We start from the raw sequence: 27,084 nt of genomic DNA on the forward strand, positions 1-27,084 counted from the left end.
ACCTGTCTTTGTAGTCATTTCGTGTGTGTGTGTGTGTGTGTGTGTGTGTGTGTTTGCAAGGAGGTATTTTTAGATAGTTTAGCTGAACAGCAATCTGACGTCTTTAGAGGAGACATCAGTTCATTATGTGGATACAAATTCTATGCTTTCAGCTTTTATACACCAAGTCTTAATTTAAATCTGTTCTTCTTGCCTTTTCTAACGAAAGAGACTATATCATGGTATGTATTCTATTTCTTCCTAAGGTTGGCCTTTCCAGTTAACCTTTACTTAGAGAAACGATCAAGGTAGAAATGCCTTTATTTTGCTCACAACTTAATATAGATTATAGAAGCATGGAATTTTGGGTCATATTTAAATATGGCATTATATATTATGCTACAGTGTTTTTCTATTGTGATGTGATTCAGGGTATTTAAAATAGTCATTATGGGGCTCATAAATGCTGCTTTCTTATAAGAAGAAAAATTTAAAGGCCGGAATGTGGGAGTTCTATACCTCTTAACTGTACAAATTGCTTTTCGGTTAAAAAAAAAAAGCCCTTTGCTTTGTGAAAGATAATTTAATGCTGAGCATGTAAGAGGGACATGGTTATTTGCTTTCTTGTTGCTCTAAACACAGTGTTATATATATTAAGTTACGATAATATTTTCTTTGTCTGGTTCTTTTCGTCTTTTTTAGAATTCTGGGAAAAGAAGCTCTTAACAGCTTAAGCAAATTAATATTAGTTATGTGTGATCCTTGTTCTCACAAAAGCGTGCCTTTGATTAATAATAAACATAGAACTTATATATTTGTTTTTCTAATTTTACTACAGCTAATTTTGAGAAGGTATATAGAAGTTCAAATGATTTTTAAAATTAATTTTCAAATATGTTCTCTTTATTCATTTTCCAGAATTTAAAATTTATATTTACTTCATGTCAAAATGTCAAAGCTTGAGTGAAAACTTTTGTTATTCATTCAAACATGTTATCTGCGTGGTGTGAAGCTTCTAGGATTTAAAGTATGGTTTTTAATTTTTATTTCAATTATTTGATAATATGTGAACTAACCAGGATTTTAGTGCTATTTTAACTATTGCAGTGGAATTTCTCATGTTTTACCTTGTTTTGTAAACATGAAGCTTTATCATAGATGAGTTTCCAAGCCTGAAGAAAGATACGATCTTGGAGAGACAGGTTAATAATAATGGACATCTGTCTGAAGATGTGGACAGGTTTCATTCTTCAAAAAAAAAAAAAAAAGCAATAAGTAATATAGGTAGTAGGGTCAGACATGACATTTTTGTAGTATGAAAAACAGAAAAAGGAAATCCTAAAGCCTGACATTAAAAAAAAAATCTTTCTTGATCTTAAAAATTAGTGGTGTTATGTAACCACTTAAGAATTTAGCTGAAGCCTGATATTAAGTGACTCACATTCCTAGCTTCTTAATGATGCTTCTTTACAGTGAAATTCAAGCAGTTGCCAGATTTTTAAGTCATGAGTTCATTCTCCTCCCCCTCCCCAAATTTGCGTGCAACAAAAATTGACAATCTGTGCCAAAAAAGGTGTTAACATTGAAATTCTTATATGCTAAGTGCAACATATTTTATGTTAGGCTGTTTCTCATCCACATGAAATCATCCACATTTCATTTTAAGAAAAGTGAACAACTTTAGGCCAAAGTTTCTTTACTGAAAAGTGGTATAACAGCTCCTAAATCTGGCTTTATTCGATCCTTCTCCTAAAGCCCTTAGCACTTCTGCCAGAAAAGCCATTGTTCTTTCAGAGTTGTTTCCCTCAAATCAACCAAGAAAGGTACCTGCTGCTTTCTAACACAATAATATACTACCGTAGCAACTAAACATGCTCTCAGGTAAGGCAACTGTTTTCTTGTCCCACCACTCACTGACTTAAAGGGAGATACTTACATAATAAGATTCTTACACAAATAATGCTGAGAAACCTTAGGACTTGTGAAATTGAAACTTGAAGAATTTTTTAAGGTACCTGGTAACTAACCACCCTGGGCAGGATTTAGGTTGGAAATATTAAGGATGTTGGTAATCCTTGCTCCCCCACTCCCACTCCCTCACCACACACACCTACACGTACACACAGAGCGGGGCATTTGCTCTGAGATAAAGCAGTATTCTCATGGGCATATGTAGTATCTGACTTGTCGGGTATTCATTCACATTAATACCCCACCCCCCTTTTCCTGAATTAAAGGTGATTAAATCTTCTGTTGTTGATCCATTCACTTCAGAATATCTCACAGATTTGAAGCATAATGAAGTGGAATATACAGAATTCTTGACAATTGTGTATTTATTACTTTTCCCCTCCTTTCATCACTTAAGTCACTTATTCACTTTGGAATAAAGATGTCTTAACTTACTCTCTATGCATTGACCTTAGATTATTTTCAACCTCTTTACTTTTCATTTCTTATTCCCCAGTTTTCCGCAGTTGGTAGAATACATCAGAATAGGCCTTGTTTGTTTATATATGACGATATGCATCTGTCTGTTTCAAAATGAAGATCTCTAGTTTATAAGCATCAGAGAATAACGGATGTCAGAGCATGGCCTTCAAGGGAAGAGGATAGACAAAAAAATCAGAGATCATGTCTGATTTGCTTGATGTGTTTTATTATTGGTGTCTTGGTTATTATTTCATTTTTCTTGATTCTCACCTTTAAGTGAGTTCTCTTAAGTTGTAAAAGAAAGGAGATTTCTGTCTCAGGAGGTTTGTTAATCCTGAAAGCATTTAAAGAACAGACTTTATTTACAAAGTCACATTAAGTCAAATGATAAACACTTAGTTCAACTGAACTATTATTAGGTTTATACATTTGGAGGAGGTACTAGGTATTTTGCAAGTTCTTTGAAAGATTCTGTGAGCAAAATTCTAGATGTTTAAGCTAACTTTACTTTATAAGTGAATTCCTATTTTACATTCCTACAGGGCTACTTTTTAAATTTTTGCTAGTGTGTATCTAACACTTTTATATTAATGCCTTAGAACAGAAGGGAGAGAAAATGGGACCACGTATCTCATTACCCCATCTGTTTGTTGATTTCAAGAATCTTTATCCCATTACAGTATAAATCAAAATATTCTCTTCCTTATCATCATAATCATCTTGATCATTATTTATTATTTTTATGCATATTAACATGTTAATGCTTAATGAGCAGGTGAAAAGTCTTACAAAATTTGTCCCCTAAACCAGACATCCACTGGTTGATTATAATAAAATCCAAGACCATATATTCAATTACCCACTAGATATATCACTGTAGACGTTATCAACTCATATTTGATGGGATCAAAATATAACTCCTGAGTGTTCTCCCAACCACCACCAAGAAATAAACCCAACCAACTACCTAATCAAGTAAGCCAATGATACCTGTGGTTCTCTAGTTTTCCTCAGCTCGTCATCTTTGACATTACCATCCATTAAGATACAGAAGCCCTAAAGTTACAAATTATCTTTGGTCCTTCACTTTGCCCAAAACTCATTATTCTTCATCAAATCCTGTGTATTCTACCCTTTTAATCATGAATTCATGCTTTTTCTCTCCATTTCCATTATCATCTGGATCCAGGCTACCATTATCTCGCTTGGACTATTCCAATTGACTCCCACTGTTCCCTTTATTTCAAATCTTGCCATTTCACAGAGCCTGATTTATCTTGTAAAATATGACTAGACCGTGTCATTTCTTTTAAAACTCTTTAGTAAGTTCCTATTGCACCTGGAACAAAATCTGTGCTCCCTACAGAGCTGTGTATGAAGCAGCTGAGGCTTGCTCTTCCCTCATCTTGTTCAACTTTCCGAATCCACTCCACTTCAACTGCCATGATCCTCCTTTTGTTCATTTAACAGACCAAGCCATGGACTCTTTCCTCTAGTTGTTTCTTTTGCCTGAATACCATTTCCCGTGATCTTAATGTGGCCAGATGCTTGACTTTCAGATCTCAGCCATTTTATAAGTATTTATTGATTGTATAAGAGATGAATTGATAAAAAGTACAAAAATTCAGGTAAAGGCAAATGTTATTAAGTTCAGAATCAGTGGATAATTGTTTTACCTTGGGAAGATTTTTTTCCCCCTTAAGGCTAGATAAACTTAGATGAAACTGAGTAGGGTGTAAAGTTGGAGCCAGCATGCACCACCCCCCCTCAATATTTATAGTAGCAATTCTAATGATAAATTAGTATTAACATTGTTAACTATCAGAATTTTGTTATAGTGAGTCATGCAGTTCTTTAGCATTTACAAGAAATATGGAAATAAATATTCACTTAAGCAGCAAAAAATAAATCTGGTATAAGCTATTTAGGAATTGTAGATAATAAGTTCGAGACCGACTATTTAGAAACAATATTAATATGCATTAAATATTAAACAGTCTTTGAAGGTCTTCAGTATAACGTCAAAAACCAGGTAAAGTTACTTGCTTGTGTCCTTAACATGTAAAGACCTTGAACATTTAGCATTATGAAAGTTACATGCATTTCAGAGAACAATCATCGTTCTAAGACACATAATTTGTGTCTGTAAATATGTGCTCATAATTTGACATTGCGATTAAAATTAATCCTACTTTATTTTTGATTTGTGTAAACATCATACATCATTAATAATGAATTCCAAGTTACTGTTCCCTTTCAGTATTTTTGTGTTCTTCAGAATACTTGTTTAAAAAAAATTAATGCTAAGATTTATATTATAGAGAATTTGGAAAATATTCAAATTAATTTTTTTCTTTTACATAAAAGTAAGAACAAGATTCTGCTGTTAGCAGTGCCATGCTAATTCTCCTTCTTGGACATCAGTTCCTACAACTGTGAAATGAGATTTTGTTAAATGAGCCCCAAAAAATCCTCCAGGTCTGTCAGTGTACTTTCATACACAACTTTGCATTTGTATAATGCTTTGTATTACTAGAATTCTTTTACATTTATCCTCCATTCATTCTCACAGCTTTCTTGTGAGGTGGGCAAGACAGACCTTGTTATGTCTGTTCTACACTGGTGAGGAAATTTGAGTTGCAAGGAATTTAAATGATTTTCTTGAGTCACACAGACAGCTTGGGACTAGCTATGTATTCTTTCTATAATTTATATTAGAAACTATGACCTCCTAATGCTACTTTCTGGTTAGGTTCTTTGTCAAAATAAGTATTCATTTTATTAAGATGTAGTAAATTATTACTGAAATAACTTGAATATTTTTGTACTTTGACCCCTTGTTCCCTGGAAATCTTTTAGGCACATTAGTTCTGATCAGGAGGTCAAAACTAATTATTAAAGTATTATAGCAACTTGTGCCGCTTAACTAATTGCCTGTATGGTACTTTAGATCGAATTTTTATCTTCTGAAGAAGTTAAACAGTTACAGAGACCCCTGTAAGTATCACAGGTTAGGTTCTAAAAGGCCTTATTTTATTTCTTTTTCTTTTTCTTTTTTTTTCTTTTTTTGCAGTAACCTAGATGGCATGCCTCCTCTCTGTCCTAACTTGTCTTTCTACTTCCATTCCAACCTCTTAGAATCCATTCTCCCTCCCAGCACCCCTACTAGAATGATCTTATGAAGCATAACTGATCTTGTCAATTGCTTATTTAAAAAAGTCCAGTGTCTTCCCATTGCCCTTAAAAAGCCTACTTTTTAGCAGGAATAGTTCCCTGCTTTTCTGACTTCATTTATACCACTTTCCCCCTCAAGCATTATCATTTTCTCCCACCCAGTCACCTTAGGCTTCTGTTTCTTGAACATTCCTAGGTTCTTCCCACCCTTAAGTCTTTGCCATTGAGATCCCCTCCACCTGTAAAGCTCTCCCCCACCCTTGTTTGGCTAGATCCTTTGTGTTTATTCATTCATCATCTCAAACATCATTTTCTCAGAGCCACCTTTCCAGGTTGCCTGATCTAAAATAACCCCCCTGAGGGGTCCCTTAGTGGCTGAGTGGGTTAAGCCTCTGCCTTCGGCTGAGGTCATGATCTCAGGGTTGGAATAGAGCCCTGCATTGGGCTCTCAGCTCAGCAGGGAGCCTGCTTCCCCCTTTCTCTCTGCCTGCTGCTCTGCCTACTTATGATCTCTCTCTGTCTGTGAAGTAAATAAATAAAAATCTTTAAAATTAAAATAAAATAACCTCCCTGAAAATAAAATAGATAAGGTAGCCTCCATGTTCCCAACCACCACTGTGCATTACAGCACCCTACATTTTTAGTATTGTTTTTATGGTACTTGCTGATATCTAAAGTCATTTTGTTTATTGTTACTTTTCTTGCTTTTCTACCCTCAATCCCCTCCTGCCTCTAGAAATGTAAATTCTAGGGACCAGGGACTTTGCCAGTCCCAGTCATTGCCATATAACTAGCTCCCTCCCGTGTAGCAATGCTTGGTTCACAAAGCAAGTCAGTAAATACTTGTTAAATAATTAAGTAGATGAATTAACCTTACAATTCTGAAGTAGAATCCCAACACTCTTCATCTGCCAGTCTCCTTTTTTGGAATCTGTACAGATAGAAATTCAAAAATTTTTTAGCCCAGAGGCTTTTGTCCTGACTTCTAGGAAATCCAAACTAAATATAATGATTAACTATAGTTAATATTGGCCTAGGTTTAGTATAATTCCATCCCTCTTCTATTCCTTGTCTTTTCATTTTATTCTGGTGATCCTACGTATAATTGCTGGTAGCAAGGGGTGACTGTGGAATTGGGAAGGGAGAGAACATTGGTGAGAGATAGTCCTTGTTCAGTGTCTCTTCAGCTCTAAACTCGGGTTAATAGATCAGTGGTTTATGCAAATATTAAGTGCCAACAATAGCTTAGGTACTCCAAAGCAAGGGAAAGAGGAATGAAAATGCAGACATATTGCCTTTTGGACTCACCTAGAGAGTTAAATCAGCAACTGTTGTAAAATGTGGTTAAGTTCTGTCCCAGGCGACATTCTCAGTGTCACAGGAGCATCTTAGAGGACCTTCTCACCTCCATGAGGAGAGTTCAGAGAATTAGCCAGCCTTGGAGGTGGTGAGCGTTCTTCTAGGAGGAGAGAACAGTGAAGACCCAGAGACAGAATCTGACTTTCCAATAACCCTGAAGAGCTTCAGAGAACAGACTGGAGGGGAAAGAGGTGTGTGAACAGATCAGGAGCAGAAGCCAGTGGGTGCAGTGGTTGGGAGTGTAAACACTTCCCTGAGGGTGAAGAGGCCACTAAAAGATTTGTGGCAGGGGAATGACAATCAGGTGTGTATTTTTCTCTCGTCTTTTAAAAGTTTACCCTGGCTGCAACATGGAGAAGAGATTGAAGGGGTCGTGGGGGGCAGAAAGACTTGAAAGCAGCAGCAGGGGAGGACACTGGTGGTGCTGGAACATCAGAGGGAACTGGGATAGTATTTGTAAATCCCCTGGCACAGTGTTGTCACTGCAAGCGTGGCTCGTTTTATAACTTCTTGCTTTTGCTGAAGGTTTAGGCTATGTAACTTCCAGGTTATGAAATTTAAACTGTTTCTATCTAAAGACATGTTCAAATTATTAAGTGCTTGTTTGTGTGCGTGTACATGCATACACACATGCACTGACATTACAGATTATATTAAGCAAGTCACAGGATTCCCTAAGTGCATCTTGATTAATGCTATTCTATTTTCCTGATTTAAACTTGGGGTAATAAATTAATATGCATCCATGTACACACTTAACAGAAAAGTTCAGAGAAAGTAATTGAAGTTTGAGGAAAGTAAAAGCTTAATGGACTGATAGAGTACTAAATGTTGGTGTTAATTTAGGAAGAATGTGCTTTCTAAGAGAGTCGCTCAATTGATTATGTAAATAAATCTTTGCAGATGACTGAGAAGGTCATGAAAAATGCTGGAGCATTGACAGAAGTGAGGGTATTAGGAAGGAGTCTCCTTATGAGGTAACGTGTGTTTGACTGTGTCTTAGTAATTCAAACTATTCATTTGATGATATGGTGTCTAAGGCTTACCAGTCCAAACAAAACAAAAAAAAAAAACAAAAAAAAAAAAAAGGAAAGATGAAGGAAAAAGAAAAATCTGTTCGACTTCTTGCAATTTATGCTGTATGTGTTTCTGCTGACCCTGGGCAATGAGTAATGCACCACAAATGTTCAGTCAGTTCTCCCACAGTGCCCTCCAGACAGAGCTAAAGCAGTGAAATTATCTGGTGTTCCAGGTTGACACATAAAACCTTTGACAATAAAACATTAAATTAAATGTCTTAGCACTGAAGTCCTTGGAAATAAATGCTGAAATGAATATCTTTATCTTTGAAGTAAAAGGAAAAAGTGATACACTAGACACATAAAATTAATACCTACTATTTTTGTTAGTAACTTCAGAGGGATAACATGTAATTATTTTTTGATTTAAAGATTATTGTCTAGCTAAGTTGTAATACTCATCTCTGGAGAAGTAGCAGTTGTGGTGTAGTGTTTGAATGAAATCTAGACATGAACCATTAGAGAGGTAGGATCTGAGGTGTCGATTAAAATCAAAGTCATTTCTTCTGTTGTGTGCATGTGTGTCTCACATAAATGGGATGGGATTTTCAGTAAATTAAGTTATATAGCCATTGTACCCATGAACGATGACTTAGAATGGACACAGCTTTATAGTTGAGTCACACAACCTGTGGCGTATCCATCAAGACAACTACGATGCCCTTGTTTGCTGCCGGCCTCGATATAAGCTGTAATAAACATCTTTTTCTGTTTAAGTCGTGTGGAATTACTCATAAATATTTATTAAAAGTTATATATATTCACATTAAACACTTTAGGAAAATGTTTTAAATTCATGATGCATACATTCTGAGTGCTCAAAAAAACCCTCCAGTGGCTTCCCATGTCACTCGGGATAAAATCCAAAATCATTACCATAGCTTTCCTACATGATTTCAGCATGGAATATCTCTCTGTACTGATTCCCTTTGGTCTTCTCAGGGCTTTCACTAACCTTCTACCTACTCCTAAAACATACCAAGGCCATCCCTGCCTTTGACTTTTGCTCTTGATGTCCTGTTGCCCCATTATGTATCTGTAGGTTTCAGGCATTTGCTCCATTAAGGTCTTTGAAATGTTATCTTAGCAGTGAGACCTTCTACCCTCTATATCCTGTATCCTATTTTATTAGTTTTCAATTCACTTAACTCTGTGTTACATACTCTTAAGTTTGATGGTCATTCTCCCACCCCAGCTTCCTACTACCACACACAAATGCTAAGATATAAAGCCTGTGGAATCAAGGATTTTGAGTATATCTGAGCTTTTAGGGAAATGAAGGTTCATTAATGCCTATTTTTAAAAGATTACAATATAAATTTTAATAGAAATATTTTTCTTAAGGAGTCCATCCATTCATTGACATTTTTGAGTACTTTAATCAGTTGACTACAAGTAGGTGGGTTTTAGACTTAATTTTCCATTTAATTTATTCAGCAGTATTTTTTGAGAACAAGTAGTTATTTTGAAGATCTGTATTCCCATCATATGATATTTGTGTTGTGTAATGTGAGCAGGTATTAGTAGTCTCCCACTCATAAGGCACTGAACAACTCCAAATATATTTTATACTGTCTTTGATTCATAAGGTACTATGATAGTTGATTGTTTTTAAGTTGTATAAATAGCTAAGAGTCTTTAATAAAATGTTTAATAATTATATTCCTTTGACTTAGAGATGTACTAGACTTATCTTTTACACAAAGACAAACATAACATATATTCTAAAAATATATGGAAGGTAATGTGTATGTTATATATAAAGTATGTATGTACATACCCATATGCATGTATGTTTATATGTATAATATAGATGTGTAGATGTGTGTTATGTTATCTATTAAAACACATAACACACATCTATATATCTAGCAAAATATTATAATTGGAACTATCTCTTTAGAAAATAAGTGAAAATATAAAAAGTAATTTTCTCATCTCAGTATCACATCTTAGATCTTCCCTGGCTAGCCTATGACTCTTCATCACATCAGTCCTCTCTGTCTCTCTCTCTCTTTTTAAATTTTTATTCAAATTCCGGTTAGTTAACAGAGTGTGATGATATTAGTTATTAGTTTCAGGTGTACAATATACTGATTCAACACTTCCATACAACACCTGGTGCTCATCAAAAGTTCCCTCCTTAATCCCCATCACCTATTTCACCCATCCCCCACCCACCTCCCCTCTGGTGACCAACAGTTTATTCTCTATAGTTAAGAGTCTGTTTCTTTGCCTCTCTCTCTTTTTTCCCCTAAAATTGTTTGTTTTGTTTCTTAAATTCCATGTGTGTGTGAAATCATATGGTATTTTTCTCTGACTTATTTCACTTAGCATAATACATCTTGTTTAATCTTTGTTAAATGCAGCACTTATCACTGTTTGACAGTTTTCTTCATTATCCTTTTATTGTTTGTCTCCACCCACTAGTTGTAAGATCCATGAGAGTGGGTAGTTTATCTTTCCTACTCCAAAAGCTGGAAAACTTGGAATAGTGTCTGGTATACTAACATAAAATGGGTTTTCAATAAATGTGTTTGAATAGGTAGAAGAACTCTAATGTTTATTTTATCCAAATTGGACATAGTACTGTGAGGTCAAGATATTTTCAGAACACAACCTACTTCTCCTTAAGGGATTTAGAATTTCATTGTGGAAGATTTTTCACAAATAGGTCTCACTGAGTATTTATATGAGTTAAGGTATACATATGTGTTAAGACAATGTATATGAATTATTTATATTTATTTATGTGAGTTAATGTATTTATATGAGTTAAGATAATGCCAGCCTTTGTACCAAACAAAACATAATGGCTCAAACACAGTAGAAGTTTATTTCTCTTTTGCTTGAAATCTAAAGCGAGTACTCTTTTTTTTTTAAGATTTTACTTATTTATTTGATAGAGATCACAAGTAGGCAGAGAGGCAGGCGGAGAGAGAGGAGGAAGCAGGCTCCCTGCTGAGCAGAGAGCCTGATGCGGGACTCGATCCCAGAACCCTGATATCATGACCTAAGCTGAAGGCAGAGGCTTAACCCACTGAGCCACCCAGGTGCCCCTAAAGCAAGTACTCTTGATTGATTACTTGGTGGATAGTTCCTTTATAAGCAGTGTTTTAGGGATCCAGTCCCCTCTATTTTGTGGCTCAGTTGTCTAACCCTCAGAACAAAGCTTCTGTTGTTGTCCAGCAGAGACTGTTTTGATGGAGGGGGGAAGATCTTGACAGTCATAAGGAAGGTTTTTATAAGTAATGTGTGGAAATGGCGTGTGTTGCTGGTGTTTGTCCATACTCGTAAGGCTTGAACTCACTTAAATGGGCCCATATGTAACTATAAGGGAGGCTGGGAAATGTGGTCCAGCTGTGTTTCCTGGAAGGGAGGACACTCCTGAATAACTAGCCAGTTTCAGGCATTTTATGTTATTTTGTTGTCTAGAAACGTTAGTACCTTTGCATTTGGATGTGTGGTAGCTTGTGCAGCTTCTGAAGAGTTAACAGCTACTTGTAGGTTAATGTTTTTAATTCTGTGTGAGGCTTTCTCTCCAAACCAGCTATGTATTTTTATTAAAAAAGAAAGCAGCTTAAGGTTCTCCATAGATCCCCTGGGAATCTTTTTTCCTTGACTTTAAACACTCATTTCCCTAACTCCATACTCCCTTGAGCACTTTTACAGCTGGGATAACTAAGCATCGTCCCTTTGGAGCTCATCAGAGTTGTTGTCTAATTGGTTGCAGAAGTTGGTTTCTGGAATTACCAGCAACTTTTCAACCTCTCCAGAGACTGCTGCTTCCATAGCACTGGTCCCCCTTTGTCCTGGAAAACAAGAGACTGAGGACTCAAGTTTTAGCAACTGTAAGAGATTATAAGTTTTACCTTGGGGATAATCACTAATTTTGCTAAAAAGTGTATTTATTGGGCTGGATTTCACATTAGAAAATAAAGCTGTTCTTGTATTAGTGTAAAGTTCCTTTAAGGCGTTTACCATTTAAATAAGGGAGAAGATAGGTGCAAAGATTGGGTTAGAATATGGCCTTAAATAGTAAAAATCTAGAGTCAAGGTACGTAGAGATTTTGAAGCCTCTTAGGCGGAGGCTTTGGACAAGTCACTGTTTGAGCTTCTGTCTCTTCAGCAGCATCTGGACTTTTTACAGGTGTTAGAACAAATAGATCTCAAATACTGAGCTCCTTGCTCATTACACAGTACATACCCCCCAAATAATGGCTGTCATTATTACTAACATGAAGACAAAATGCACTATACTTAAATAGTGGAATGCTACTGAGAAGGTGATATTAAAATTACCTGACTCAGTGCCAGCAGGTGCCATGTATTTTATTGACAATTTCTTGGATTGAGTGATCTAAGCTTGTTTTTGTTTTTGTTTTTTCTTGGGATCCCTTGGAGGAATGTGTGCTTTTCAGATCAGTGGTTATTGATGATTGCAAATAAATTGAAAAGAAGAAGGGATTATATGTTGTGCAGGGGAGTGGGATGGGGAGGTGGATTGAGAATGAAGTGACTGTCTCTTAAACCATCATAAAATTGTGTGTCTTAATGGGGCAGCAGGACATTTCATTTGGCCCTATATCATGATCATTTATCAACTATCTCAGTATTTCTTTGGAAAACTGTATAGACTGCTTGTTTTATTTTAGGTTCCACATAAACATTTTTATTTTGAAAAAATATAGCTATCTTTCAGATGACAAATTTTCATTGGTTCTGATAGTAATTATAGAACTGCCCTCACTATGCCAGGTGTCTTCCTTTAAGATGATGAAATCTGTTGACTAACATATACCTAAGTCTGTATGTGTGTGCATAATTTTTTTCTGATTATCAAATGTTAGGAAAATTATATATCAGGCAAGTACCAGAAAAGGAGTTGTTCTCCTCGCATATTTTATGAGGTTCTCTCTTAATTTATTTTACATTAAAATTTTTTAAAATACTTTTCAATAAGGAACATAATGCAACAGTGACCTCAAGCAGTGCTAGCTTGGAATCCTTATAAGCATCACATGATGGAACTGGTATAAAGGAGTTAAAGAAGCTTTACATTTTACACAGGTTTAATAATGATTCTTGGATGTGTGATCTCAAAATGGCAAGTACTGGTTATTGCCATAATGTTTTATTTAAAAAAATTTTTTTTAAGATTGTATTTATTTGACAGAGAGGCAGCAAGAGAGGGAACACAAGTAGAGAGTGGGAGAGGGAGAAGCAGGCTTCCCATTGAGCAGGGAACCCGATGTGGGATTCAGTTCCAGGACCCTGGGATCATGACCTGAGCCGAAGGCAGATGTTTAACTGACTGAGCCACCCAGGCACCCTGCCATAATATTTTAGATGAGTTTATAAAGTATATAGTAAACAACTTTATAAAGAACCTATAGGACAAATGAAAAATCAGCTTCACTAATGTACATTGTCACATACAGACTCAAAAAAGTAACGTCTCAAACAATGTAGAAGAAATGAAAATTCTGTTAGGAAGCAGATGTAAAGTTTTAATAAATTGATTTTATGAATGTTAGAGTGAAAAATTATTTCAAATTAGTATTTTTCTGTATGATATTAAAATTTGCACAAGAAACTGTATTAGTTGATATAAGCAGCCATTTGACCATTTCATTAGTATCCATGAATTTTCAGGTCAGCTACTAAATTAATAAATACATTAAATTTAAAACTTAAATGTGTATGCTCTAGAGCCAGATGTCCAGAGCTGGAATCTTTCTTTTCCCGCCTTTCACTACCTGATCTTGGTACAGATCACTTAACTTTTCTGTGTCTTAGTTTCCTCCCATTTAAAATGGTCATAATAACACCTACTTCATAAGAGAGTCCAAAGAGTTAAATGACCTGATGTATCTGCAAGTACTTAGATCCGAGCCTGGCACAAAGGAACTCATATACAGGTGTTTTTATTATTGCCTTCTCTTTGAAAAAAAAATGGGGCACAGCCTTGAATTTTGAAATATATGATACCTAAATAGTTCATACACTTTCTCATCATATGAAAGGATTCGACTTTTCTGTTTTAAAGTACAGATCACATGGATTCCTTCTGTTCAGTGCTTTCTTTCAACATTTAGTAGAAAAGGCTTTCTAAAAGAATTTGCTTAAAAACGTCAATTTACTACTTTTGGTTATTTTCCTCAATAGAGGGTAATAGGTACTCTATTTGTGTGCAAATTATCACTGTGTCAGAAGTGTAGGAATTAGATTTTAGATAGATTATAATTTACCCAACTGTAACCAACGAAGTTTATGATTCATTTATGTTACCAACCCCCCCAAACATGAGAGTGGCCTTTCTGCCCTGGGGTGAGGGCTAGGTCACTATCATATCCAGTAGCTAATTCTAACACATAAAGGTTTATTTTTCGACAGATAGTCATGTGTATAACTTTAACTTGATAACAAGTCTTCTCTATTAAGTTCCCTTTAAAACATTATTTTCATGTAGGAAAGTAGCAAGGAATTTTTGAAATAAAACACAACTAAACTCGCACTTTACTCCTGTTCAGTGGTTCTTCTGTTCAGACAGTCCTCTACCGGCAGTGTCCTCAGGATAGAAAGAGTATCTTATTGTGGTTAAGCCATACCAGGTTTCAGCATGTGTCTGGGTCAAATATATGGAGGCTTTTGCAGCCAAACATCGTAAGACTATACACACAAAAGCACAAACTCCCCAAGATGTTATCAACTTGAGAGAATTCTTAGCTATGACAATTCGAATGTTTATAAAAGAGAGTAATTGGACTATAAGCATATCACGATAATGAGGTTATTCACTTTACAAAATTTAGTATAGTATTCTAAGCAGTGAGCTCCTCTTGATAAACATATGGTTTATTTAAAATGTAATATATAGACTTGGGGGAATATATATCATAAGTAAAATACCATAATAGTAGTGTTAGCTATAACAGTGTCAAAAATAAGTCAGGTCTTTTTCTCTTTCTTTCTTTCTTTTTTTTTTTTTTTTTTTTCCATTGTATTTGAAAAACATCTGACCTAAGGTGATGGAGAACCTTGACTGGAAAAATGGCAGAGGGAATGAAAAGGAAGAGAGAGGCATCAGTAAGGTAGATTCTGTGGTTCACAATGATTATTTCATTTAGTCATTGTATTATGTTATATTCATTTAATAGAAGAAACTAAGGTACACAGAAGTTAATTAACTTGTCCAAAGTTGTTTGACTGAGGAGGAGGTTGACCAGAGGATAACTCCATATATGTTGATGTGAAGCTTATGTCTTTTGAGCCTGGCAGGAAACTGGGAGAATGTTCTTACAAATTACTACTTTTTGTCAGTCAGGTTTCTCTAGTAGCTATAAAGCAAATTCTTGTAGACCTGCTTCTGTGAAACATAGTCATATTGACATTAAAAAAGTCTCCATGTATCTAAATGAGAAATAAATTAGATCTATTCATTTATTAAATTATTATCTCGTGATACTTTTGGAAAAACCTGTTTCTTTTATGTTTATGCACAAAAGAAACTACAAAGCATACAGATATCTTTCTCTTTGGGGAAAACTGATGGATGATGTAATCAAGAATAACTATTGGATCTAGAACGTACCATAAGGTGTAAGGGAAGCAAAAATTTTTTCTGATGAATAATATTCAGGAATCCAAATGTTTACTTTTTCTGGTGTTCTTAAAGAAATATCAGGATTGAGAGATACAAAAGTCGATTGTATTATGAAGTGGCCTTTAAAATGAGCTACTAAATAATATTCCTGCCTGTTCAAGCTGTGTATAGAAGTAGGTCAGGATGAGTAGTACCTGAACAGTTGAGTAGTGAAAGAAAAATAGGAGTGTGTGTGCCTGTGTGTATACAGATGCAGAGAGAGAAAATATGAATTGCTTTTAAAACACAACTTGAGTTCTAAAGTGGGTAAGGGGACAGTGTTTGTGGCTGGATGATTTTGGCCACTAAACCCCTCTCAGTAATCCACTGGTATCTACTCTTGGATTCTAGCTACATTAGAAATTCTAGACCTAGAAAGGACCTGTGTCTTACACAGCATCCATGTGTGGTAATTATCATTAAGCTAACACACTTCTGTCGTAAATGCTTTATGCCCAGTCATTCATTTAGTCCTCACAACTTAGGTTTTCAATAAGTGATGAATGAGTAGAAAAAAATAAGAGACTGTATTTCATGAACATCTCAGAGAAAAATGGGAAATGTGTCTAGTAACATACCAACTCTCCAGCTCTTCCTTGCTGAGATTTAAAACATAAGCATAAAGAACACTCACAAAACTCTAGTGATGATAGGAGGAAAGCAGTTTTCATTTGGGTAAATTCTTAGGAATATAATTTAATATCAAGTTAGGTTTGGGTCACTAAGTGTGATATTTAACTTACTTTAGATAGTGTCCCTCAGGATAAAGGGAGGATTATGTAGATCCCAACAATTAACACAAACCTTGCATGTTTTGTTGTAATTATTTCTTGAAATAAAGTGATTCTAAAGGTTAGTTGGGAAATTTCCCAGTGAAATAAATTTCAAGTGTTGGTGGCAGTAATTGTGTTTTGTTTTGTTTTTTAACTGTTGGATTTCTTAGCAACCCCCTACGCTAATGATAATGCACTGTGAAACATGAAACTCTAGTCCATTTCCATTACATGTCCAATAATATACCAACTCTTCCTTGTAGAGCTTAAAAACAAGAGCATAAAGAAGTCTTTGGTGGGGAGAGATGCAAAGGGAAGAAGGCAGCCATCTTAGCTTCTACTACATTATCATTACTTTGAAGAATTTTACCATTTCAGCGAAGTATTGATTTAATGGTGTCAGGGACTTCAAGGCACTCAAATTCAATGCATTTATGTTCAAAATAGAGTTCATTTATTAACTAGTAATTTTATAAATGCCGATCATGGGACTAACTAATAAATCAAAGACTATCAAATGCCTGTTCCTAAATGAGACTTAAGTTTTTTTTTAAAGGGATTTTTTTTTTTTAAAGATTTTTATTTATTTATTTGACAGAGATCACTAGTAGGCGGAGAGGCAGGCGGAGAGAGAGGTGGAAGCAGACTCCCTGCTGAGCAGAGAGCCCACGCAGACTCGGGGCTCAATCCCAGGACCCTGAGATCATGACCTGAGCCTAAGGCAAAGGCTTTAACTCACTGAGCCGCCCAGGCTCTCCGAGACTGAAGTCTTTTGTATAATACCTGTTTACAGCCAATTGTTGTAACATCCCTTTTTCTCCTAAAACAGATAGAAGTTATTATATAATTGATACCCAGGTTATATGAAATTGTGATGAATTTTGTTTATGCTCACTTTGTGCAATTTAACAATCTGACTTTAATATTACCCTGCGTTTTTATGTAGTTAATAGTGTTTGAGGTTAAACTATGATTCAGTCATTTGCCTGACAGAAGTTTATTGCACTTGTGATCCACAAGTACCATATTTTTGGGAATATAGGTTGCTTGATCCAGGAGAAATTTAAACAGTAATATATTCATTTATCAAATCGTAAAAATATTTAAATGATAAAAATATGAGATTCCTTTAAATTGTGTTAATTGTAAAATATATTGGTATTAAGATTAAAATATATAAAATGTGTTAATTTCCCCTTTAGTTTAATTATTGTTTAATTTTATTCAGGTAATTACTGTATATAGTCCCAACTTCAAACTTTTTCTTATATTTTGAACAGTTTTGGCTATAAATGGTGGCTAGCACCACAAGATAATTCACAGCCCCGGTTTAATCTGAAATTTAATGAAATAGGATACCGATAGTAATTTAAATAGGCACTGGGTCAAGTCTAGAAAAATTTGGAATAAATGAATCTAGTTGTCATTGCCATATTGTGCCCCTTCTTGGTATATTTTACTCAGACTATGAGTTACACCTCCTAGGGATTCTGTGTTTGACCTCATGTTTAAACATGGGTTCCTGTACTACACTTGTCCCCTGACTTCCAATCCCTGTCTAGTTTATTTGCCTCTTAAAGACTATTTCCCCTAGATGTGGGCTCCAGTGTCTCTATTATTCCAGAGTATTGTGGCTGTCTGGGTCAAAGCAGTGCATTTCATAATCTTTCTTTATGAAAACAGCTTCCACAACTTCTCCCATTCTGGAACCTTGGCTGAGGTGTACTGTCAGTAAAATTTAATCATGATACTATTATAGCAATCTACAAGGAAATTTTTTAAATTTTTTAAACTTCCTTAAATGTGGCATCTGTTCTAATATAAAGAAGTATTCAGTTAATACTAAATTATGTATGCATAATTTATATATTTATTTATATAACATTTCATGCTGTTCTGCAAAGAATACAGGTGGTGGGGGGGAGATAAAAGCCATTTTAAAAAATAAGTGTGTTTTATTTCTTTTTCTATTGTAGGTAACACCTGTTTCAATAACATTTTGGGTAGTAAAAAAAAATAAAAAAAATAAATAAATAAAAAGAAGTTACATTTGGAATTGGGATTGTCTTATTCACCTCTATATTCCCCGGCCCTAATAGTCTGACATAGTAGATACTCAATAAGTATTTATAAAATAGAATCGAATTCTTAAGAGTGAAAATACTTTTTTTCTTTTAAATACTCTTTATGAGTCTTAGCCTAACATAGGTATGTAATTCTGGTATCTGTGGCTATAAGCTAGCATAGTTGAAGAGACTATAGTATATAAAGGCCGGACCCATGTGTATTCTAGTAGATTTAGAGCTCTGTAGCTCTAAGTACTTTCCACAGAGCAAATTGTTAGGAAGGATGACCAGCTAATGGATATTGAAGAGAAGAGAGTCCTGTGAGACTTGAGTAAATAAGTGTCTAGTGAGTGAAAATTCATTAGATAGTTTTGTCTTCATTTGACAAATTTAAGCTAATTTTAAAAAATCATACTATGTGACACATGCCAACCTGAGTCATGTCTATAAAAAATAGTCAGTAGAAATCAGTTTATTGTTCTATAATTAGATGCATTGATTTATGCCTTTTAAAATCACTGAGCCATTGAGTAACGTTTCCCCAGTTGACTTCTACAGTGAGTGACTGAATTAAATGGAAATGTAGATGATGAAGGATATTTATCCTGGTTTTGGACACATTTTAATATCTGATATCTATCACTTAACATGCAAAATCATAGTTACTAGTACATCTTGGCCAATTTCCATCTTCAAATTGTTCATGAAGAAATCCTGCGAATATTTCACCATTCTACATTGTGGATAAATATATATATATAAATTCTCAAGTTAGACTTATTCACCTATCTATTCCTTATATGAGAATTGTTATTCTCCTAAATTTTATCTAATATTTCACAGCATCTTCAATTATCAGGTTTTTAAAAAAACAACACTCTTAGTGAGATATGACACATTTGCAATGATTTCACACATTCGAGTAGATATCTCACTTGCGTAAGCTCCCCTAACATATGTGTTTTTTGTCCATTTATTTGGCATGTAATCATATACCTCCTAATAGCTTTTTTTTTTTTAATAAAGATTTTATTTATTTGAAAGAGAGAGAGGGAGGAAGCATGAGCAGGGGGTTGTGGCAGAGGGAGAGGGAGAAGCAGACTCCCTGCTGAACAGGTAGTCTGATGTAGGGCTGATCTCAGGATGCTGAGATCATGACCAGAGCTGAAGGCAGATGCTTAAGCCATACAGATGCCCCCTAATAACTTTATTTTTAGGTCTTTTCTGTGTTTTTCTTGTCTCTTATGAAGTCAAAAATATTTCCATACAGACTACATTTAAGTTATTAAATATCATAGTACATTTATTGAGTCATATCTGAACAATTATGGGCTATAAATAGATTTTTCCTCTTTGTTTGAAACTTTGAGGTATTAAAGTTCATTGGTCATTGTCATAAAACTGAATCACCTCCCTTGGGAAACTTATGCTAATCTATGGAATGGCATCTTGTTTTTGGAAAGAGAGAAAGGAGGAGATCAAAGGAGAAAAGGGAATGTTGCTAAGATAAACTCTTATTTAAGTTTTGTTTTAACATTCTTTATTATTATTCAACAGCTAAATAGGATCATTATGTAGGGAGGGAATAGAAAATGTTATCAGTATTGCATGATGTCAACATATATTTTGAAATGCCAAGTGTATTACTGGCCAGTAGTGTAATAAATGGGATAATATAAATCATGCCCCCTTTTTTAATTCAAAAGAACTGGTAATAACTTATAAGAGTATAAAGTTCTTAAGTCAGTGTTCTCTTAGTGTCTCATTCACTGACTAGCACATAGTAAGAGGAGAAAGAGTCAGTGAATATTTGTTGAATGGACAAATATATGGATGCTTTCTTTTTCTTTTTCTTTTTTTTTTTTAAGGTTTATTTACTTATTTGAGAAGGAGCAGGGGGAGGGACTGAGGGAGAGCAGGAGAGAATCCTCAAGCCAACTCCCCACTGAATGTGGAGCCTGATGAAGAGTTCAATTCCAGGACCCTGAGATCATGACCCAAGCCAAAATTAGGAGTCAGTCACTTAACTGACTGAGCCACTCAGGCGACCCATGGATATTTTCTTTTTCAATTCACTTTCTCTGTTATATGGGAGAATCGTAGAAGCACTTGAGGGATATTTAGTGAATCTGTTCCACAGAAGCTCTTTTTTTTTAGGGTTTAAACATGAGCAAATAGAAAATTGGTATTTATGCATATGTGTATAGATAGGTAAATGTCTATGACTTTCTCAAGTCTAAGTTCTTTGAACGCATTCTTTTCTATTTTCTCCATAGAGCCTAGCATAGTTACTTATGTAACAATACATTTTGTCAATTCTAAAATGCTCATTTTTGTTTTTTACTTTTTCTTTTTCTTTAGAGAGAGCAGGCCATGAGCAGGGGGTGGGAAGGGGCAGAGAGGGAAGGAGAGAGAGAATCTTAAGCAGACTCCATGCCCAGTCCTTCTTAGAGGGCTGATGTCAGGACCCTGAGATCATCACCTGGGCCGAAATCCATACTCTGCTACTTAACCGACTGAGCCACTCAAGCACCCCTTTTCTTTACTTTTAAGTAGCATTTGGGCATATAAGAACCTCAAACCTGTTTTCTTATTTAATCTATTTCTTGCTTCAAAGTTATATTTATGGGACTAACCAATAATAGTAGACTAAGTTCCTCAGTGGTGTATACTTAGAAAATTGTCACTCATTGAATTAATTGCTCACCCAAGTGAGCACCTCCAAACCCACCTCTTTAAACACTGAATGTATTATTAAGATTCACTGAATGTCCATAAACTTTAAAAATTTATTTTGTGATTATTTTGGTACATTGGAAAATATTTAGTAATTTGTGATTTTGAAAAATGAAAGATCTTTTCCTAGTACTTTTGGGTAATGGTATAGATAGAATATAATAAAATGTTTCAGTGTCTTAAGAGTTCTTGATTCAAATTGTAATCCTGTTTCTCCTGCTCCTTCCATAGCTTCCTGCAGATTTCACAAAACTACACCTTACTGATAGTCTCCACCCACAGGTGACGCACGTTTCTTCTAGCCATTCAGGATGTAGTATCACTAGTGATTCTGGAAGCAGCAGTCTTTCTGATATCTACCAGGTAAGAAAGTGTTTTCCTTGTCATTTGCTTCATTTTTATGTATGCCAAGGAGTTTTATGATTCTTAATTGATAGGATCTATAAAGTAAATATATATGTGTATATTATATGTACATACAGGTACATAAAATGTTAATGTTACAATATTTACAATATGTTAATGTTATAATGTTATATGTTAATATGTTATATTTATAATGTAATATGTTATGTCACAAAATGTTACAATATACTATAATGTTATATGTGATATATATATGTTTTATATATATCACATATAAAATATGTTTGTTTCAGGGAGTAGAACTACTGTCTAATTGTATTTGCCTCTGTAATTACCAATTATCAGAGTATTAAGTAGAGTGGTTACAATGGAGATGTTTCTCTTGGCTTTAAATATTGTATAAAAATGACTACAGACATATAGGATTTTTGATTCTTAATTAAAACTGTAGGGGAAAACTGCAGAATTATGCCATATAGTAAGTTTTTCTAATTAAAACCTCGAGATTATTATGATTAGATCAATGAATTTTTTTGTATCTTTAAATTTTGTATAGATTTGGTTATGTGTATAAAATAAATTCTTATGATACTGGTGGATAGAAAAGAAACTAGGACTATGGAATTCCAAAACTGTTTTAAAAGCAAAATAATTTTAATTGGTAAGGAAGAGTTCATTGGCAAATTTGGGAAAAGTGACTTAAATAATGCAAAAAAGTCCGTTTGTGGAGAGGTCTTGAAACAAATGCTACTAATATGGGATTTTGGATGCTTTCACATAAAAAGCACATAACACTGGCTTCTTAGGAATTGTGAATGAGATGACCAAGAAATGCTTTCCTTTAGAAAAATGATAGTTTTAGTATCATTGAAATATTCAGGCAGTGCTAAATTTCTATTAAAAAAAATACTAAAAGTAAACACTTAGAATACCACCAGGGCAAAAATATTTAAGTTCTAAATTTAGTAGATCTTAGAAAATTAGTTTTGTTTGAAGGAGGTAATAGGTATACATTTTCCTATAATTCAGGGGTATTATAGAAAGTTTACCAACTAATAATCGAAAGACACAAATGCAATTATTTGTAGATTTTTGGCTGATTAAGAATTTATTATTTTGCAATAAGAAATATTACTTGCCTCTTTAGAGTATCTTTTAAACATTTTAGTTTCATAGAATATAAATGCAAAGATAGATACCTTACAGTAAGTGTTAACTTAAAATTTTAGGAAGTAATCTCATTTTTCAAATGTTAGAGGAGGAGAAAGTGGCAGATAAGGGCAACTTTGCTTTCCTCCCTCCACCGGCCAGTACTGCCTATTTTTAGAAGTTGATTTTTTAAAACATTTACTTAAGTATCCTTTATCCTAAAACAGTGAACAGTGTAACTAAAGCTCTGCTTTATGGTAACTGAAATATCATGATAGAGCCCTTGTCTTCTCAACTTCAAGATGATTGTACACTTTAAAGATCTGAGGTATATACAAACCTGAATGGAACTCCTAGAAGGCAAATTTATAATAAGAATGAAGTAAGATATTCAAATAATTTATTGGGGCATATTCTGAAGGGAATTCCAGCTTTATGTGTTTAACCCTTGAGTAGGCTAGGGTACATTCATGAGGAAATTCTTGATGGTAAGGAAATACGTGAGAATCTAGACTGTGGGTGAGAACTCAAAATTGCTCTGATGTGGTCTGCCTGCCGCCCGACTTTATCTTGGAGTATATAGATGGAATAGAGGGTCCCTGTGTATTTTGTTTCATTTTAGTTGAGTTTCAAGGTATTCATTTCAAATTTGATGGTAGGGATGTAGCCTGTTAAGTTTATATCCTTCATACGGAAAAATCCATAGGCGTATTTAAGGATTTGCTATTAGCTATACAAAACTAAACATTTAATAGAGATCCCTGATAGACCTTTCCATTATTTTTAAATACGAAATTCTTAAGTTGAGAAGGAACCTGACAAATGCACCTGGGTCAATGACTAGTCTTGTGTTTGAATCCTCTACTGCTTTTCTTTTCTTTCTTCTTCTTTTTCTTTTTATTTATTTATTTATTTTTTTAATGTTCATTTGTTAATGTTTCAAGTTCTTTTTTTTTTTTTTCCCCCAATTTATTTATTTTCAGAAAAACATTATTCATTATTTTTTCACCACACCCAGTGCTCCATGCAAGCTGTGCCCTCTATAATACCCACCACCTGGTACCCCAACCTCCCACCCCCCCCCCCGCCACTTCAAACCCTTCAGACTGTTTTTCAGAGTCCATAGTCTCTCATGGTTCACCTCCCCTTCCAATTTACCCAAATTCCCTACTACTCTCTAACGCCCCTTGTCCTCCATGCTATTGGTTATGCTCCACAAATGAGTGAAACCATATGATAATTGACTCTCTCTGCTTGACTGATTTCACTCAGCATAATCTCTTCCAGTCCCGTCCATGTTGCTACAAAAGTTGGATATTCGTCCTTTCTGATGGAGGCATAATACTCCATAGTGTATATGGACCACATCTTCCTTATCCATTCATCCGTTGAAGGGCATCTTGGTTCTTTCCATAGTTTGGCGACTGTGGCCATTGCTGCTATAAACATTGGGGTACAGATGGCCCTTCTTTTCACGACATCTGTATCTTTGGGGTAAATACCCAGGAGTGCAATTGCAGGGTCGTAGGGAAGCTCTATTTTTAATTTCTTGAGGAATCTCCACACTGTTCTCCAAAGAGGCTGCACCAACTTGCAATCCCACCAACAGTGTAAGAGGGTTCCCCTTTCTCCACATCCTCTCCAACACATGTTGTTTCCTGTTTTGTTAATTTTGGCCATTCTAACTGGTGTAAGGTGATATCTCAATGTGGTTTTAATTTGAATCTCCCTGAGGGCTAATGATGATGAGCATTTTTTCATGTGTCTGATAGCCATTTGTATGTCTTGATTGGAGAAGTGTCTGTTCATATCTTCTGCCCATTTTTTGATGTGTTTGTCTGTTTCGTGTGGGTTGAGTTTGAGGAGTTCATTATAGATCCTGGATATCAACCTTTTGTCTGTACTGTCATTTGCAAATATCTTCTCCCATTCCGTGGGTTGCCTCTTTGTTTTTTTGACTGTTTCCTTTGCTGTGCAGAAGCTTTTGATTTTGATGAAGTCCCAGAAGTTTATTTTCGCTTTTGTTTCCTTTGCCTTTGGAGACGTATCTTGAAAGAAGTTGCTGTGGCTGATATCAAAGAGATTACTGCCTATGTTCTCCTCTAAGATTCTGATGGATTCCTGTCTCATGTTGAGGTCTTTTATCCATTTTGAGTTGATCTTTGTGTACGGTGTAAGAGAATGGTCGAGTTTCATTCTTCTACATATAGCTGTCCAGTTTTCCCAGCACCATTTATTGAAGTTCTTATCTAAATTCTCATCAGTTAACATAAAGTGTAATATGAGTTTCAGGGGTAGAATTTAGTGATTCATCACTTACATACAAAACCTAGTGCTCATCATAACAAATGCCCTCCTTACTACCCGTCACCCATTTAGCCCATCCCCCTTCACCTCCCCTCCAGCCACCCTCAGTCTGTTCTCTATAGTTAAGAGTCTCTCTTACAGTTTGCCTCACGCTCTTTTTTTCTTTTTCATTCCCCAACGTTTATCTGTTTTGTTTCTTAAATTGCATATATGAGTGAAATCATATGGTATTTGTCTCTGACCAACTTAATCTACTGCTTTTCTATCAGTGAAGCATACAGTTCATTCTTGAACATTTCCAGGGATGGACAGCTATCTCCCATGGCAGCCATTAAATCTTTGTGTAATTCTGACTTAGGAGGGCTTTCTCCTAAGAAAGGTGTGATATTGAAGTGAGTATAAATGCTTATGAGATGGGCACAGAGAGATTGAAGTTGAATGCTGTGTACCAGAGAGAAAAGGGCAGAATAATACTTCTGAGAAGGTGAGAGGAAGGGGGCTCGAAAGCAAAGTGGAGTAACTAGCTTTAAGAAGAATAACCTGCCTCTGTCTTAAAAGGTACATATTTATCATGATGCATTTGGGGTGAGGAGTTTGGAAGTTGAGAGTGTTTCTCTCTCCTGGCTTCAATTTTTCTCTCTGAAGAGGTGAGTTCATTTGTTGAGAGGAAGAGGATGGGCAGGTTGAGAGTTTTAAGCAGAGAAAGTTTTGAAATAGAAGTTTCAGGGAGTAGGAGAGCAAATTGTTTAGAGTAATGGAAGCTCAGCTGAGATGGTTGCCATCAGATGCAGAGTGATTTCCCTCTGTCCTGTTAAGTAAAAAGAAAGCAAAGACTTGGCTTCACCCAGTCCTGGAGTTTTGTTAAATGAATGTAACACAAAGACGGATGAAGCAACATGCCAACCTCTTTTTAACTATTGAGCTTTGTTTTTTTGCATGCCTTCTGCCCGGAGTGTTTTCTCCTAGGTTGATCCTTTTCTGCCTTCATTTTTAAGTACTGTCTTCTCAGAGAGTTCTTTCCTTATTACTTTCTGAAAAGTAGGTCCTACGTTTTGGTTTCTTTCCTGGCTGATCCTTTTGTTTAGACTTTGATTGAAATAATTATTGCTTTCTGTGTTGTTCTGTCTGCTTACTAAGATGACAGTTTCAAGAAGATAGGGAACTTCCCTGTCTCATCTCCATTTTCTCTTTAGAGCCAGGATTGTGGGCATTGGATAAAGGTGTATTGAATGAATGTGATTGAAATATTAGAGTTCACAAGCTGGAGGGGTGAAAGCTAAGCATAGAAGGTAGTAAAGTCTTGAAGACCGAAGGTCATGAGTTGAAAAAGGGTTACCTTGGAAACAGGTGAAAGCGGTTGAAGGTAGGAATTTGTTGGCAGTAGAAAACAGAATGCCTAAGTTGGTGATATGAGATAGTTATAGCTATAAGATCCTAGCTACATAGTGTGATTATCAGAGCAATAGCTGGTGGACTGGAAACAGTTGTTCAGAAATAGATCAATAGAACAGAGAAGTCAAGTAAAATGGAATTCATGTGTAAGTACATAATACGTAATATAGGAATCCTTACAAATCAATGAAGAATGTGATGGATTTTTCAATAAATGATCGTTGAGGTGGAGGTAGTCATTTTATAGTCTCACTTTTTTATTTATTTTATTTTTAAAAATATGTATGTATGTATGTATGTATTTATGAGAGAGAGGGAGAAAGACTGCAAGCAGGGGGAGGGGCAGAAGAGGAGGAGGAAGAAGAGAATCTCAAGCAGACTCCATGCTGAGCACAGAGCCCTACACAGGGATAGGTCTCATGACTCCCAAGATCTTGACCTGAGCCAAAACCAAGAGTCAGACGCTTAACTGACTGAGCTACCCAAGCACCCCTGTAGTCTCCCCTTATATCATAATTAAAATTAAATTCCATATAAACTGGGGTCCCTGGGTGGCTCAGTGGGTTAAGGCCTCTGCCTTCGGCTCAGGTCATGATCCCAGGGTCCTGGGATCGAGCCCCACATCT

General features: G+C 35.3%; 1 protein-coding gene across 18 annotated transcripts in view; it reads left to right on the forward strand.

The window, feature by feature from the left end:
- The window catches only part of RAPGEF2 (Rap guanine nucleotide exchange factor 2), a 240,720-nt gene that overhangs the window by 164,881 nt on the left and 48,755 nt on the right, over positions 1 to 27,084 (forward strand). For 9 of the 18 annotated variants that reach the window (XM_044224727.1, XM_044224730.1, XM_044224728.1 and 6 more), the window contains one exon: positions 21,476 to 21,607. In XM_044224727.1, the coding sequence (XP_044080662.1) occupies positions 21,476 to 21,607 (132 nt within the window). Of the gene's footprint in view, positions 1 to 7,877; positions 7,923 to 15,052; positions 15,119 to 21,475; positions 21,608 to 27,084 lie in introns of those variants that run through there. The other 9 variants (XM_044224723.1, XM_044224726.1, XM_044224731.1 and 6 more) reach the window with 2 other exon arrangements.

Source organism: Neovison vison, chromosome 11 (genome assembly GCF_020171115.1).
Source record: "Neovison vison isolate M4711 chromosome 11, ASM_NN_V1, whole genome shotgun sequence".
Taxonomy (NCBI): domain Eukaryota; kingdom Metazoa; phylum Chordata; class Mammalia; order Carnivora; family Mustelidae; genus Neogale; species Neogale vison.